Source organism: Poecilia formosa, unplaced genomic scaffold (assembly GCF_000485575.1).
Source record: "Poecilia formosa unplaced genomic scaffold, Poecilia_formosa-5.1.2 Scaffold784, whole genome shotgun sequence".
NCBI lineage: Eukaryota > Metazoa > Chordata > Actinopteri > Cyprinodontiformes > Poeciliidae > Poecilia > Poecilia formosa.
Window position 1 is genome coordinate 49647 of NW_006800723.1, and position 16050 is coordinate 65696.

The 16050-nt window shown below is 38.1% G+C and overlaps 2 protein-coding genes across 5 annotated transcripts in view; one reads left to right on the forward strand and one right to left on the reverse strand.

Annotated features, from left to right (window-relative positions):
* Positions 1-9988, reverse strand: part of tmem68 (transmembrane protein 68) — a 46695-nt gene extending 36707 nt beyond the window's left edge. The window contains exons 1-3 of one of the 2 annotated variants that reach the window (XM_016666721.1): positions 9788-9988; positions 2553-2646; positions 1936-2089 (exon numbers count right to left, since the gene is read on the reverse strand). In XM_016666721.1, coding sequence (XP_016522207.1) covers positions 1936-1995 — 60 coding nt within the window. In that variant the 5' untranslated portion in view covers positions 1996-2089; positions 2553-2646; positions 9788-9988. The remainder of the gene's footprint in view (positions 1-1935; positions 2090-2552; positions 2647-9787) is intronic. The other variant, XM_007543207.2, reaches the window with a different exon arrangement.
* Positions 9989-10826: 838 nt separating this feature from the next.
* Positions 10827-16050, forward strand: part of tyw3 (tRNA-yW synthesizing protein 3 homolog (S. cerevisiae)) — a 16175-nt gene continuing 10951 nt past the window's right edge. For 2 of the 3 annotated variants that reach the window (XM_007543211.2, XM_007543212.2), the window contains exons 1-3: positions 10827-11146; positions 14925-15005; positions 15440-15538. In XM_007543211.2, the coding sequence (XP_007543273.1) occupies positions 10979-11146; positions 14925-15005; positions 15440-15538 (348 nt within the window). In that variant the 5' untranslated portion in view covers positions 10827-10978. The remainder of the gene's footprint in view (positions 11147-14924; positions 15006-15439; positions 15539-16050) is intronic. The other variant, XM_007543210.2, reaches the window with a different exon arrangement.

The window sequence follows — 16050 nt, forward strand, 5'->3', positions numbered from 1 at the left end:
GTGGTGTGTTGCTCCTGCCGTGTGGCTGAACACGAACCGATCCAACCTATTGTACTTTTATCAGCTCTGTGGTCACAGAGGTTTTGAGAATCGGCCGATAATTCTTAAATCTTGCCGTCTAAACCAGACTTAAGACTCACAAGCTCTACTCATCTCCGCTCGACCACTGCCCAAACGCTCTCTGACTCTGGTCGCTATGGTAACGTTTACATATCTCTTCAAAATAAGATACAGATGCGCCACAAAAATGAACATTTTACTTTTGTGAAAATTTTAACGATAATGACTAACGGGAGCCCTGAGCTTGTTTCTCTGCAACGAGACGGTCCAATCTGGGAGTGATGGAGACAATGACACCTGAAGTGTTGCTTATATCCACAGCCTGCTTGGTCTCTACGTGGCAAAGCAGTTTGAAGCTTCATTGCCTCATTAGCGAGCCAGTCATTGCATAACATGCAGAGTGGGCTTGAAGTGTGGGACTCGCCTATCAGTCCGGGATAAATCCATTATCCTGTCTCTTCTCTGGGCCTTTCCCCTTTGCAAAGAAACTTTCCAAAGACATCTGATCCGTTTCTTACTAATTTTGCTGCTTGTGGGCTCAGTGTTGGTGCGCAAGTAACCGAGAGAATCCGGTTAAAGAATTTTCAAAATAAAAGATCCTCCAGACTCGAATAATACATAAAACGGAAATATTTAATTATTTCTTGTGCGGCCCAGTACCAATTGGTCCGTGGACCGGTGGTTGGGGACCACTAGCTTAGATGAAGTGGGGTCTGCCATGTTAGCACTAAGGAGAGTCGTGCCAAGGCAAACCTGTTGATCCATTCCATCTGTAAATTTGAGAGACTCTGGTCCGGAAGATATTTCTTCATAGGTATCTTGTGAGTGAGTGTAGGAGCAGAGAGGGAGGGGGAAGGAGGAGCGAGGGAGGAAGGAGGAGAGGAACCAGTCATTTTTGTCCCCAGTAGATGTTTTATCAGTTTGTTTTGGGACACTTTGCTTCTGATAAGCGGAGGGTTCCATCCTAGTCAGACATCCATGAGCATGTTCTTCTAAAGCGATGGTCATGTTGTTGATAAAATGAAAAATGTTTGCAGTGAGCAGCTTTATCCCATGTTTGGTAAGATTGCGTCCGCCTCTTCCAAAGAGGTGAAAGTGCTGCTAATAGATCCAGAGGTTATCGATGAAGGTCACTGAACTGGCAGAGCAGGTTTTAATCAGCCATTTGTTTATCATGACCAGCCTGGAATGTTTTTTGTCTCCCCATTGAGGTGATAGAATTAGACCACTGAGAGAAATAACTTCATTTTTAATTTTCCCATAGTGTATATTAAGAATATTAAAGTCCTTCAAAGACCCTAAACAGCTCCACTGAGACTGAACTGAAGCCAATTCCACAAAGAAGTGGGTCACATATTCTGTACAGCAACCTAACAGTCTCCTTATCATTTATCGCAAACACTTGATGGAATGAATTGCCACAGGAATTCAAAACCGCTCATTAAGTAAAAGATGAGAGTTGCTTTAGGATGTTGGATTGTTCATATCTGTTTCTATTAATATATGAAATAATCTCTTGAACATAGTTCTCTTCATGAGAAATCCAAATTCAAGGTTTCATAATCTGAAACCTTGAAGTGTCTCTAAGCACAGATGTGGTGGCATCACATACCAATAAATCTATTAAAATGATAAATTATTACAAAATAGTACTATTAGAATTTCATTTAAAAAGTTCAATAACATTTATTTTCACTAATTTCATAAAGTGAATTTTATAAATTCATTACATATAGAGAGAAATATTTCAAGAATTTATTTCTTGTAATTTTGTTGATTCGTTATCTGATTTTCATCATATGACATGGGCAAGAAATAATATGTTTTCATAGAATCATATTGTATGTTGAAATGTGAGTGTTGCATTACTCATACCAAGAAAGATAGGGTGTCTTGTGATCCTAGTAGGCAAGACTGGTTTCCACTGTCTGCCATCCTGTGGAACGTGACTTCCAGAGGCTGATGATGACCAGATCAGCAAAGCATCCAAGCAATGAGGCAGAGATCTCACTGTGGCAACATGTGTTACCTAAGGTAAGAACAGAATAGCTTTAAGATTGTTCCAGAATTCATTCAGGTCATTCTTACAGTCATATTCAATTCATTAGAATATTCATTATTAGGCCCAAGCAGCAAAGCACTGCAAAAGCCTAATGTAATGGGCTCTTTGCACGTAAGGCGCTGACATCATATCCGCATGAGTGAAATCTGCCTGACTTGTTTACACTTTGAGTTACCATGACACATAGGCGTAACTTCCTAAAGGACATGTCCCCACCAACTATGGCATGAAGTGGACAGTCCCCACCAATATTTCCTGCACCTTTTTTTCTTTATGTGTCTGAATCTATGTAACTCGGCATAGATGTCGAGTTACATACACGTTGTATTCCAAGCATTAACAGCCAGGTGATGCTCTTTAAAATTCCTTTGTAAAACGTAAATAGCAAGTCCGCTCAGTGATCTAGTGGATTGGACATCATGTGACTTACTGTGTGCACCGTGGCAGTGCGTCACATGCGCTATTGCTTTACATTGAGTCACGAATATCGGTGGTCAGGGAAATGACACAATCAAGCAAAGAATCTGAGAATACGAAAAGTTTTGATATTAATTGTCAACACTACAATAGCAAGATAACAAGGTCCAAGGGGATCATATTTCACAGGTCAGTGAAAAGCTTTAATTAAAAAACATATATACAGAAAGTGGAGAGTAGGTTAGTTATGCTGGCATAACTTTTATCACCTTAACATGTTCTCTTGCTGCGCAGTTTGAAGTATTTCGGTTGAATTAACACAAAAATAAGGCGACCCACATACATTTTCTGGCAGATAATCAGAAGTTCAGGTGTTTAAGATGATTAATCAACCACTGCTAGTGTTCAGAGGATCACTTCCTAATGATCGCAAAATGGACATTCAAAAACATAAATCTGCAACAGACAGAATGTTCTGTTTGGTGTTTGTACGTCCTTTTTTGTGTGGGAAAAGTTTTTGTGGGTTTTTTTTAGTATTAATTCCTGATGCACTTGAACATAATCTTTGCTCTCCCTACTAGCATAAGTTATAGTTAATGTTAGCCAAAAAGTTTAAAGAAAGTAAAACTGAACTTCGTATCTGTGAATGTATATCGAGGCATACATCTTAAAACCTTTCTCCAGCTTACTTGCTGGGGCTTTGGATCAATGTATATCATTAATTGTTACCTTGGGCAAGCCCTGCAAGCACCAAGTGTAAAATGCCATTTTCTATTGACCGGAAATGATCAAGCCGCTTTTCCCTGAATGCGGAAGCTAAAGTGCAAAAAGCCCATCATCAAGAAAACCCGAGCTCATCCTCCCCATGCTGGAAGTTTTAGTTTAACAGTAACAATACACGAAGTTACCTTAAAAATTAATCATACAAGTAACATTCAGACCCAACAGTAGACTTAAACTTCAATAAAATCAATCAGTGTTAGGGTAGGGTTATACACAATACACACCTCTTGTGTATATTGGTTTTGTCTCATGGAAAGGTTGCATTAATTCTATTACTTTTTCTATTTAGAAATCATAAGAAATCAGAGTCAGGCAGAGAGTGTCATGAAACAGGAACAGCAGGCTTCCTGAAAAAAGAGGAAGTAAATTTCCAGCTTGCAGAATTATAAAAATAGTATAAACTATTCCTTATTTCAAAGCGTAAAAGTTTTAAAGAATGAAATCTAAACATTTTGAGTAATTGAATAAAATCCAAAGTAAAATACTTACGTTGATATTGGTTTACTTGTAAAAATACTTACACTTACACTCGCGGGAATACTTACAAGTAAAACAAGTAACTGTACCTGTGGTATCAAACAATTAGAAAAATAGATTATTCCTGGTTTCTTTTCAGAAGACCATCTCTAATAACTCACATTAAGATTATAACAAGAGGAACTAATACATTATGGTTATCATAATATTATTTTAATAAATAATCCTAAATCAGAGAAGCTAAAGAAGATATAGATGTGATTTTGACATTTAACATGAAATGGTGTAAAATGTGTAACCACAATTAAAGATCACTGATGTTGTATTGGAGGTAGATGGTAGGTGAAAGGTTAGGGAAAAACGGAACCAACAGGAGAGCAGAGATGACCAACGCCTCAGAGATTTGGAAACAGATTGTTGAACAACTTAAACTGCTGAAAGAAAAGGTTGTGCAGGCAACAGATGTAGGATGGCCTTTGAGCAACCGTGAGACATTAGCACAGACATCAGGCCATAATGTTTCTAAGACAATGATGAATATGAGATCATCTATCCAAGCAGTCAGCCAATGAAACAAGCATTGGTTAGTGACAGTGCTAGGCTAGCCAATGCAAACGCGTCTGTAGGGTGGATACACGCTATAAAGAGTGAGTGTAAAAGAGGAACCTTTGGTTGGATCCTCCAGGCAGCTTTGAGCCAACATTGAGATGGACAAAGAACTCTGCACTGAAGAAGAGCCGGGGCCACAGAGCCGAACACTGTCCTGCGTATGGGGACCAACCCGTCAGCCCCGCAACATGTGGCTTCAAATCGCACTTCTCTCAACAACTGGGTTCAGACCCCAAAGACAAAGATAAAGACCAAGACAAAGACAAAGGCAAAGGCAAAGACAAAGAACAAAAGCAAATAAGAAGAATTGGTGCTTTCCTTCCGTTCTACATCTCAACGGACCAGAAAGATCGTGAGACAAGGTGAAAGAAGCTTCAGAGCCAGAAGACAAGCTGAGGAACACTACACACATGAGGAAATCACCCTAAGACCTGAGACCTGCTGCTCTAAGACAGTACTCTTCCTGCTCGCACCCAAGTCCTGTGTGACCTCACTATCAATAGAAAAAGTGGAAAACGGTTTATAGGTTGCTTTTAGTCCAAAACTATATCTAAAACAACATCCTTGGGACTTGCCCGAGTCACTAAAACCAACCTGGTTCAGTAACAAGAGCACATTGTAATAAAGAGAAAAACGACCATTAACAGGTGTGCCCTGTGAAACTAGTTGGCTGCAGACTGCTCAGTCTAGCTAATTCACAGGGGCAAGAAGGGTGGGACAGCTGAATGAAGGTCGTCAGAAACCAGGCGAGTCTTTCTCGATACCAGCTTAAACAGACTTTACCGCAGTTCTGGACAGGGTAAATCCCAGCAGATTTAGGAAACTCAATTCACCTGTTAGACGGAGAGCTGGTAGCACATCTCACCCTCTCTGAAGGAGAAGTAGAGAGTGGAGGTTGGGATGCAGCATCAACACCATCATAGTGTTCATTATTATTATACTTCCATCAAATGAATTGGCCTTTTGGGGGCTTTATCATATTCAAAGACTCACCACGCTTCACCCAAAATTGTCCCCCAAGTAAAGTTTTCAGATTCCAGTGGAATTGCAAGTGGGCTCTACAGGGCCCCCTAAGGTGAGATCAGAGAAACCGTAGGTCGTAGAAATCTGAAACTTGGTACGTAGATAGATCACCCAAAATCGAGAAAAAAAGTCTCTTGGAGATACCCCTAAATGCACAGAGAAGCAGACATTTTGGGGCAAAGGGTAGATTTTGGCCATATCCCAATTTTACTCAAGTCGAACTTTAACAAACTCCTCCTAGGGATTTCGACCTATCAGCTTTATTCTTGGTCAGTAATGTTAAGGGGTGCCGCTTTAAAAGCTATAAAAAAAATTACTTTTCGTATATGTTGAGGGGGCGTGGCTGAGGTCAACTGGCACCAAACTTGGCATGAGCGATCTTGGTTGGATGCCTGACGGTCCTATGTCATCAAACTCTGATGACATCTAAGCCCCGCCCCCTCAGAACAGGAACTGACTTTTTTTTACTTGGAAAGCTCCATCTCTGACCCCATTTAACTAATAAACATGATCTTCTGTCAGAAGACAGATCAGTGATACTTGAGAAGAGGGACAAATCAGGTCCTATGGATAAAGCACAAAATTTGAATAAAATATACACAAAATATAATTTTTTCAAATATCTGACTAAACTAACCTGAGCCATGTGAGCACAACAAATCATGTTTCCCTGGTGTTTGCTGAATATTTTGTATTTTAAACTTTGTAGTAGGTGCATGGTATCTGTAAAATCCCTTGTCCTGGAGCAGAACTCGACACATTATAATAGTTTAAAACAAATAAAGGAATATTAAGATAATATATAATGACAATTAAGTATAAATATTCAAATAAATAATTATAAAAGTATCAATAAATTGAATCAAAAATCATTTTTATATATTTTCTAACTCAATTGAAATTTGTCCCAAGTTTTTGTCAACACCGACAGACATTAAGAATGGAAAAAAACATCAGGCATTATCGGGGTCATCAGAAATTCTGAGGACCCCATAACATCTTCCTTTATCTTCCTTTACTAACAGGGCTAGGCAGCTCTGGTTAGCATATGTTATTCTTTAGTTTTTTCTTCTGTTTTATTCCTAAGTTGCTCATGATGTGTCAACTCCATGACTGACAATTTACAAAACTTTGATGAAATTTTGTGAAATAAATGCTTAATTCTGGTATACCGTAAAGAGTTCATGAACCTGATGAGCTACAATATAGCCTCCTTCAGGATAACATCATATAAATTGAGGTAGTTTGGTATTTTGTCAACTCCATCAGATGTCAACTCCGTCAGTTTTTAACTGACAGTGCGACTCATTCAGGGATAGTGTTGACAAAACTCACTTAAATGTGCAATTTATTCATTTTAATGTATTTTGTATGAATGACATTACTTCACATTACGGTTGCCACGCATCCCTTAAAATATGGAATCGTCCCGTATTTGGCAGTTAAATGTTGCGTCCCATATTGAACCAATAAGGGACGCGATTTGTTCCGTATTTCTATAAATGTCCCATAGACATAGACATAATTGTAACAATCATGACCAAAATAAAACACAGGATATATAAAGGTCAGCTAACTTGTCGTACCAAAACCTCTTGTAAAGATACGGACGTGAGAGGGTAGACTCAAATCCCAGGCTGAACATGTTAGTTAAAATTAATACAGGTAATTAAAACAAATGTGTTCGTCCTGGCACGGTGTGCAGTGCTGCATGATGTCAGACAGAATGGATCAGGAGAGGAACACTGAAGACCTGGTTAGAACCTAAAAAACCAGACATCAGCATCTCTTCATCCCTCAATCATCTCCTGAGACTGATATGGTGCAGAACATTTTGCTATGATTGTTTAAGTTTCTTATTGTGGTTTTAGTAGACTGTTATGGTTTGATTATTAGATAATCAATTATTTGCTTATTTAATGTATAGTCATATCACCCAAAATAATAAAATTGGCCATTTAAAGAACAAATCATATTAAGAGATTAACAGTAAATACATAAATATTTCCTACTTTAAAAAGATTTGTTAGGGCTTTCTGTTTGTTTTATTAAGAAATGTTGATATATTTTATTAATTCAGTGTTAAGTGGTCATTTTATGTATTATTAATGTTAGACACAGACCTGACTACCCTGGCCTTCATGGTAAATTTGACTAGAACCAGCCTCCAAGCCTCACTTCTTATTTGTATAAATATTTTAGTAATACTCTTTACAACAACCGGAATTTTCACATAACTTTTATACTTTTGGAGCTCTGTTTGAGGACATATTGTGATTATTAAATTAGGTGTTATGATCAGTTAATCAGAACTTGAGCAGTTTACCAAATACATTTTACATTTGCTTAATTAAACATGTTGAAAGTGTGCTGCTCTGATTGGAGTACAACTTTGGAGTACTCTATGTATGAATGATTGCTCTCTGGATCACTATCTTTTTAAAAGTTTTGTTGACTATAGTTGCCTTTATTTGGAAGTAGTTTGACAGGAAAGTGGGTAATGAGAGAGGGGGAAGACATGCGGCCTGCGACCACCGCCACTATGACTAAGGCCTCAATATGTGGGTTTTGCTTTGCCCCTGCGCCATCACAGCACTCCTTCTGGATCACTTTTTAAAAACAAAAAACACTGTCATAAATATTGTCTATCACTGCAGCGGCCATCCCACCCCATGAAAGTAGGATGACACGCCGTGGTGTCCATCCATCAACAGAAATGCACAATTATTTTTGGGCATGGCCTAATTTCTCTACAACATCCTAGAATATTTTAAATGATCAGCCCCAAACTATGCTTTAACCTAAAATTATGAAACTTGGTTCACATGTGTGTCTTGTCAGTACCTACAAAAAAGTCTCTTGGAGCCATGGTCCAAACCCAACAGGAAGTGGGCCAATTTGGATCAAAGCAGCCATGTCATTTTTGTAGACGTCGTATCTGGTCGAACCCGTCCTACAGCTTTTGAGATACAAACTTCAGAATCACTCAGCGCACTCTTGAGCCATTGAAGGTCAAAAGTTATCAAAAGATTTGTCGTACACCAAAGCATGTGGGTGTACACCAAAGCATGTGGGCGTGGCTAAGTGTCAAACTTTGACTATTCGCCATGAAATATCAAGGTGCAATAACTTCCACATACAAGGTCACAGCTGCATCAGACTTTCCATGTCTCATCACAGACAGCCTCTCATCACATTCACACGGTCAATTGATGACATCATCTAAGCCCCGCCCCCTTCCAACAGGAAGTCATCTGTTTTTTTCTGCTGGATATCTTACTTTTACTCTTTGATTCATATGGGTTTAGATTTGTGTCAAGAGACAAAAATGACATGATGACAGATGAAGTCTGTCAATGCTGGCTGCTGGGTGAACCGTGTGGGCATGGCCGAGTGATGAATTCCAATCCTTTGCCATACGCATTGTCGCTAAATCACACATGCATTATCCGATTTGCACCAAACTTGCTATGAATGAATCTCTGAAGAGCCCAATAGCATTACATTGTAATTTGATTCCACTGCACCCTCTAGGATAATACATTAATATATCTCCTCACTGCATCAGCCTATCTGCACCAGATTTTTCATGCGTCGTCAGGGAACGCCGAACGCATCTGTGCATATTATCTGGCGGACTGGTGCATGAACCTGCGCGAGAGCGTCTGCGCTGGCTGGTGGGCCGTACGACGTCACTTGCGGCTTTAATTGGGCTCGTTTCTTGAAGGTACCTAATAAATCCTACAAATAAAAATACTTTAATAAGCAACAACATTAATTTGGGCTTATTGTCATTAAGCTCAAATTAATAGCATTAATAAAATTTAACATTAGAATATTCTAATGTAATATTCTGTTAAATGTTTTTTTATTGTAAACAGAAAATCATCAGAATTAACAGAATGTATAAATCTATGTTTCACTGAACTGCTGAAATAAAGTAACTCTTCTTTATAGAATAAGGCTTTGTATTATAGGAAAAAATAAATACATGGCATCTCTAGGAAACAACACAGAATAGATTATTTTTTCTAAAAGCAGCCGATATTGATTATAAAAGCACATCACTATGATATGGCCAGCTCTTCTCTGCACTAATTCAAACGACAACTTTGTTGTGTCAAGGCGGAACTATATAACAAGACAACCTTATTTCATCAAGCAATGTGGTTGCGTCGCGGCTTAGTGTACAACCTGCGCGTGCTGTGGAGAGAGTGAACAACACCGAACATAATACCAGCAGACTGGATGAAAGCGTGTCTGCTGGTATTAGTAGAGCTGGAAACTGAAAGTTGACTAAGCATACGTCTACATATATCGATCAAATTTAACAAAACAGAATTTTAAAACAAATACCTGGATAATATTGATACTCTGTGAAAAGACAGACTAAGTGACCACTTCACTGCATTTGTCCGATCACATCCCAAATATCGGAAAGTTAACATCCATCCCAGAACCTGAGGTTTCTGTTTCTGAATCTTCTTCTTCTGGAGTGTAATGGCAGTTGACAAACAACGAAAGAGCATTGCTGCCATCGACTGGTAAGGAGTGTGAACTAAGATCTAAACATGTAAACATTGTCGTTATTAAGGCAGTTACTATAACGACCTTGTAATAGCGTCATCATCAAAATTATCTCATTGATTAAACTGTGTCTTTGATACATTAAATAATAACGTGTTCTATTGTTTCATCATGATTTAAAATGTACCTCTAATTGTATGATGTCCCATTACCATATAGTAGCAAAACGTCCAGTGTTCCTAGTCTAAAATCTAGTGATCATCCTCCTAATTCTTTAGCCTATCTTTAAATCCTGTAAAACTAATTTTCTTTTAAGTCAAGTATATTTGTATATTTTCAGCAGCAAGGTAGTTCAAAGTGCTTTAGAAATAGACAGACTTTATTGTCATTCAACTGTACGTTTAGAATGTGCATACTGAGCAAAATTTCTTTGCAAGGCACTGAAAAAATAAATAAATAAATAAATAAAAAAGTATTAATATAAATATATAAAATAAAAAAATATATAATGGGGGTTATATTCTCACCATTATAAGAATATAATGGGCTGTCAACCAAAAAAATTCTGATATGCAAAACTAAAAGTTTCAAACAAAACAGTGATATCAACTTAAAAAAGCGTTTAAAGCATTTTTTTTAACTCTTACAGTTTCATTGAGATATTTTTTTGTTTGAAACTTTTTTTTCTTTTGAAAATCCAAAAGTTTTGATCACAACGCACGATTTTATTTTTTGAATAATTGTGTAACAAATTTAACTCCATAATATCAGGCTATATTTGATTTTTTGTATTTCTTTATGTCATGTGGTCTACACTCCTTACCGGTTGGTGGCGGGATTGCTTACCTAACGGTCTTGCCAATCGCCAATAAAACTTAAGAAGAAGAAGGAGGAGGAGGAGGAGGAGGAAGCGGAAGAAGACTGCTGTTATGTCTATGGTTATTTAGACGTAATCGTGACACTGAACTGACTGGGTGTGTGTACCGCTTCAAAAGCAGCAGTAAAGTATATCGTTAAGCTATGGACAGAACGTTCAGTCGGATTAAGACACAGAGTCTGAATAGACTGGACCTGAGTAAGAAAGGCAGCGTGGATGAAGACATTGAACATGTGGTGTCTCTGCTCAACAGCTGTGAACAGTTCTTCACCACCAGCTCATGTTCCGGCAGGATCATCCTCATCGATGGGGTCAGACAGGCTTTTAAAGTTCTACTAACTCTTTGTCAGAATCACCCAGGTCTACTTTATACTCTCTACTCTGCTTCTCTTTGTTAGACCGGATGATGTCAGAAAGTCTTCTCTAAGGAAGATGGATGAGAAAAATAACAGGTCTTGAAGGCAAATCACGTTTCTGCTTTAAATAGGCACTACTAAATGAGTAGTTCCATCACCACTAAATGTATAATATGGTGGAGGCTGTCATGGCCATTTATTTGGTTCAGAGAGAAATTTTAAAAATCCATCCACACTTATAGAACTAGCTCAATAAAATTACTTAATGGAAGCACCAAAAGGTTTAAAATAGAACGTGGGATTCGTCAGGGATGCCCTGTAGCATCCTTTTTCATTTTTTCTCCTTATACAAATCTTAGCTACTTTTATTAAAAATAGTGATTTCAACATTCTAGACTTTAATACCCTGCATTCTACTTTCAAAGTTAAATGGATCAAAATATATCTGAAAAATCTAAATTCAATGTGGCATTGGATCCGTAACAAGGTTTTAAAACCTTGGGTGGTCTACACGTTTTATTAAGACGTAACTACAAAATAGAAAAACTCCCTGTAATTTATCTAGCTTCCATGCACAACTACTTTTATCCTGGACATTGGTTTATAAACAAAGCTTTTCCCCTCATAACTGCCATTTTTTTTGAATAACCAAGATATTTGCTTCAAGCCTTCAATGACAATGAAATAAGTCTAAGTCTAAGCATCCTTAAGTGGATGGATAATGATTTTTATTATTATTATTATTATTATTTCCTTTATTTGACCAAGTACAACCCCACTGATATCTAGATCTCATTTTCAGGGGAGACGTGGAGGGACATTTTCAAGAGAGACATTTGTGAAACAACTGTTTAACAAGGATGGACAAATGTTTAATTGTGGTGAATTTCTTTGTAAATATAACTCCCATGTGACTCCTAAAGAATTTGCTGTTCTTTTCGATGCTATTCTAGCAGGTTTAAATTTTTTATATCCACTGGGGATAGAGGTCATGTTAAATATTCCAGGTTTTAAGAGTTATTCATTGGTAATTCAGACCCGTTCTTAAGCACTAAAATTATCCTGTAAATTCAGGATATTTGGAATAAATATATTCCAAATATTGATCCTCTTTCTGTTTGTCATTGAACAAGAAACATTAACCCACCCTTTTTTTGGGAATGCTCCTTCAGTAAAACATTTTGGTGTGACCTCAATATTTTCTTTCACATGAAATGTGATACAGTGATTTCTTTGTATGTTAAATATGTTTTCTTTGGTATTTCAAATAGTAGAGTGTCTGGAAAATAATATATTTTAAACTTTCTTATTCACATACATACCTGCAAATTTGCCAAACACAAGCCTAGCTTCATTGTTTTCAGAGCCTATTTGAGATGCTTTTTGGACTCTAACATTGTGCACCAACTCTAAAGCTGTGAAACTTATCATAGCCCTAAGTGATGAATTTGATTTGTAACCTTTTATTTTTTCTCATGGATGCCTAGGGATTTGTTACCCTGGCATCTCAAGCATACTACTACTGTCTGCAATTGTAAATTTTTTATTTGTAAAGAAAGTTGTTAAAAAAAAATACCCCAACGTGGGGACCCTTCATATGGTTGGCTGAAACAAAGAAGATATCTGATTGACATTTGTGGATTGAGCCATATCAGGGGAGTCTCAAATTCACACACAAATGCAGCGAAGCCCACAGGCCAGAAACAGCTTGTATCTTGTATATTTGTGTTTGCATATAGGCTTGTCACAATAACAAACTTTACTGAGCAATTAATTGTCTCAAAAATTATTGCGATAAATGATAATATTGTTTGAAGACCATTTTAAACAAATGTAATGGTAATGACATAATAATGCAAGCACATCCTGCCAAAACTGAATACACTTTCTTTTCAAAAGAACACAACACTGGAACTGGTAAACAAAATAAACAAAACAACCAAAAACAAAAATAAAATGGACTCTCAGTCTCCGTTAACAAAAAATGCACTTGAATAAAAACTAAACACAACATAAAACCAAAGTGGAAATAAAAACTACATTCAACCAAAACAGTACAGTTTATGAAGTCTGTACACTATATTACCCTTCAATAATCATTAGATTTAGATACAGAAGATGGCTATATGAAAACTACCTGATCCAATAGTTCACTCCTCCCTTACGCTAAGGAAATGAGGAAAGGAGGGGTCAGTGGAGAGCACTGGAGTTGAGCCTTTTTTATCCAGTGTCATCCATAGAAAGAAAAAAGGCAGGAAGATAGATAGATAGATAGATAGATAGATAGATAGATAGATAGATAGATAGATAGATAGAAACTTTATTCATCCTTTTGGGATTTTACCATCAGGGAAATTGTAGTTCAGTCTCCCACACAGCACCAATACATCAAATACTTAAACATTAAAAAAAAAAACATTAACATTCAGCCTGATTCTATCATTCCTCCGTTTCTATTGTACTCCTGTTAGCCCTTCTTCCAACCTCCAGTGAGGAGTTGAAGAGTTTTATTGTACGAGGGACAAAGGAATTTCTCAGTCTGTTGGTTCTGTACTTTGGAAGAAGCAGTCTTCCGCTGAATCTGCTTTCCTGGCTGCTGATGACGGTGTGCAGAGGGTGGCTGACATTGACAATAATAGCCTCGAGTTTCTGTAATGTTCTCCTCTCTGCCACTGCTGCCAGAGTCCAGCCTTGTGCCAACCTCTGAGCCAGCCCTCCTGATTTGCTTCTCCAGCTTGGAAAGGTCTGCCTTAGAGATGCTTCCACCCCAGCACACCACAGCGTATAACAGGACGCTGGAGACAATAGACTGGTAAAACAACCCCAGCAGCTTTCCACAGATGTTAAAGGATCTCGGCCTCCTCAGGTAGTACATTCTGGTCTGAGCCTTCTTATAAAGCTGCTTGGTGTTGCTTGTCCAGTCCAGCTTGTTGTCCAGCCACAGGCCAAGATATTTATAGGTCTGCACGACTTCCTCTGTCCCTCCTGAAGTCATTGACCAGTTCCTTTGTCTTGGAAGTGTTTAAGTGTAAGTCATTTCTATGGCACCAGACAACAAAGTCCCTCACCAGGCTCCTGTACTCTTCTTCGCTGTCCTTGATGCACCCCACAATGGCAGTGTCATCAGCGTACTTCTGAATATGACATGTTTCAGAGTTATAGCAGAAGTCTGACGTGTATAGGGTGAAGCAACAACCACAGTGTCAGATGTGATGCTATTCATCCTGACAAACTGTGGTCTGTTGGTAAGGTAGCTGCAAATCCAGGTGATCAGGCAGGAGTCCACTTTCATTCTGGTAAGTTTTTCCAGAAGTGCAGGGGGCTGGATCAGGAAGAAACGATAAAGCCAAAAAATTTAAATGAGGTCAATCATTTTCGTTTTTCATGCGATTAATTGATTTATTGTTTATTGTGACAGGCCTATTTGCATAAAATATACAAGTATGAATCATGTTCTATGCATGCGTGAATCCTTCTGTGCATATTGCTTTGTACACACATGAATCATCTTTTGCATATGTGAACCATCCTGTGCGCATGTGACTCGTCCTGTGCACATGTGAATAGTCCTGGCATTTGTGAATTGTTAGGTGCAATTGTGAATATTAAAACTGTTCTAGCTCCATATCCTTGTTCACATTTAGTTAGCTAATTGAAATGAGAGGCTTAAAGTCTTCTGCATAGCTTAGAAGTTCAGATTAAGCTGAGCATGAAACTACTTTTTCCTCTGTAGGCAGCAGGCAGCAGTGATGCCCACAAACAGAACTGTGTCTGGCTGTTTGTCTCACACCAGAAGTGCACCTGTGATGACCTGGTGAGATACAGCAGACTTGTAGCCCTGATCCAGTGCTTCTCAATTCCAGTCCTCAGCCCCCCTGCTCTGCATGTTTTAGATGTGCCTCTATTCCAGAACCGCTGATTCAAATGATTGATTCAAGTACTGATTAACAGGCAGAAGCCTGTTAATCAGCAAAATATTCTATCCAGGTGTGTGGCAGAGGGGAAACATCTAAAACATGCAGGGCAGGGGGTCAGGAGGACTGGAATTGAGAAACACTGCCCTGATCACACATTTCATATGTGAAGATATTATCATGTCTTTTCACATGACAGTATTTGTTACGTGAAAATGTGACAATTTTATATTTTCTGCATTACACTCAGTCAGTGATGCAGACTGTGTGTGATTCATCAGTCTGCATCATACTCTGATGCAGTCTGAAGAGTGTGTATTTGTGTGTTTTCCAGATGTCAGGTCTGAGCAGATCCTGTGGAGATGCTGTGTTGAAGTTTGAACCCTTTGTTCTCCACGTTCAGTGCCGCAGGCTAGAGGATGCACAGCTGCTGGTGAGGATAGCACTCATAGGATTAACATTTGTTCTGGAGAAGAAGCACAACCTCCACAGTGGTTCGTATCAAATTCCATTAAAAAAATGTAAAAGTGAATTAACAGTGACATACTTTAAGGAGAATTTCTGTGGTAAATCTAAAATTCAGACTCCAAGAAAGTAAGAATGTTACATAAGTACAATATAAACTAGAGATGTGCCGATCAGGTTTTTTCCTGCCGATTCCAACCACCCATGAGGGCCGATCACGGCCGATCACCGATACCGATCACATAATTATTATTTTTTTAATCATAAGCACTAACGGTTATGTGGAAAAAGGAACCATGAATTCACCTTAATTTAGACAAAAACTTGTTTTTAATAACTTTTTTCAAGAAAAAAACAAAGCAGGCATTGTACAAATTGTACTGCTATTGATAATACTATCTTTAACAGACTGATAACATATGAAGGCTCTGAAGAGGCTAAATAATGCAAAAAGTCGAAATAAAACCTCTCAACATTGCC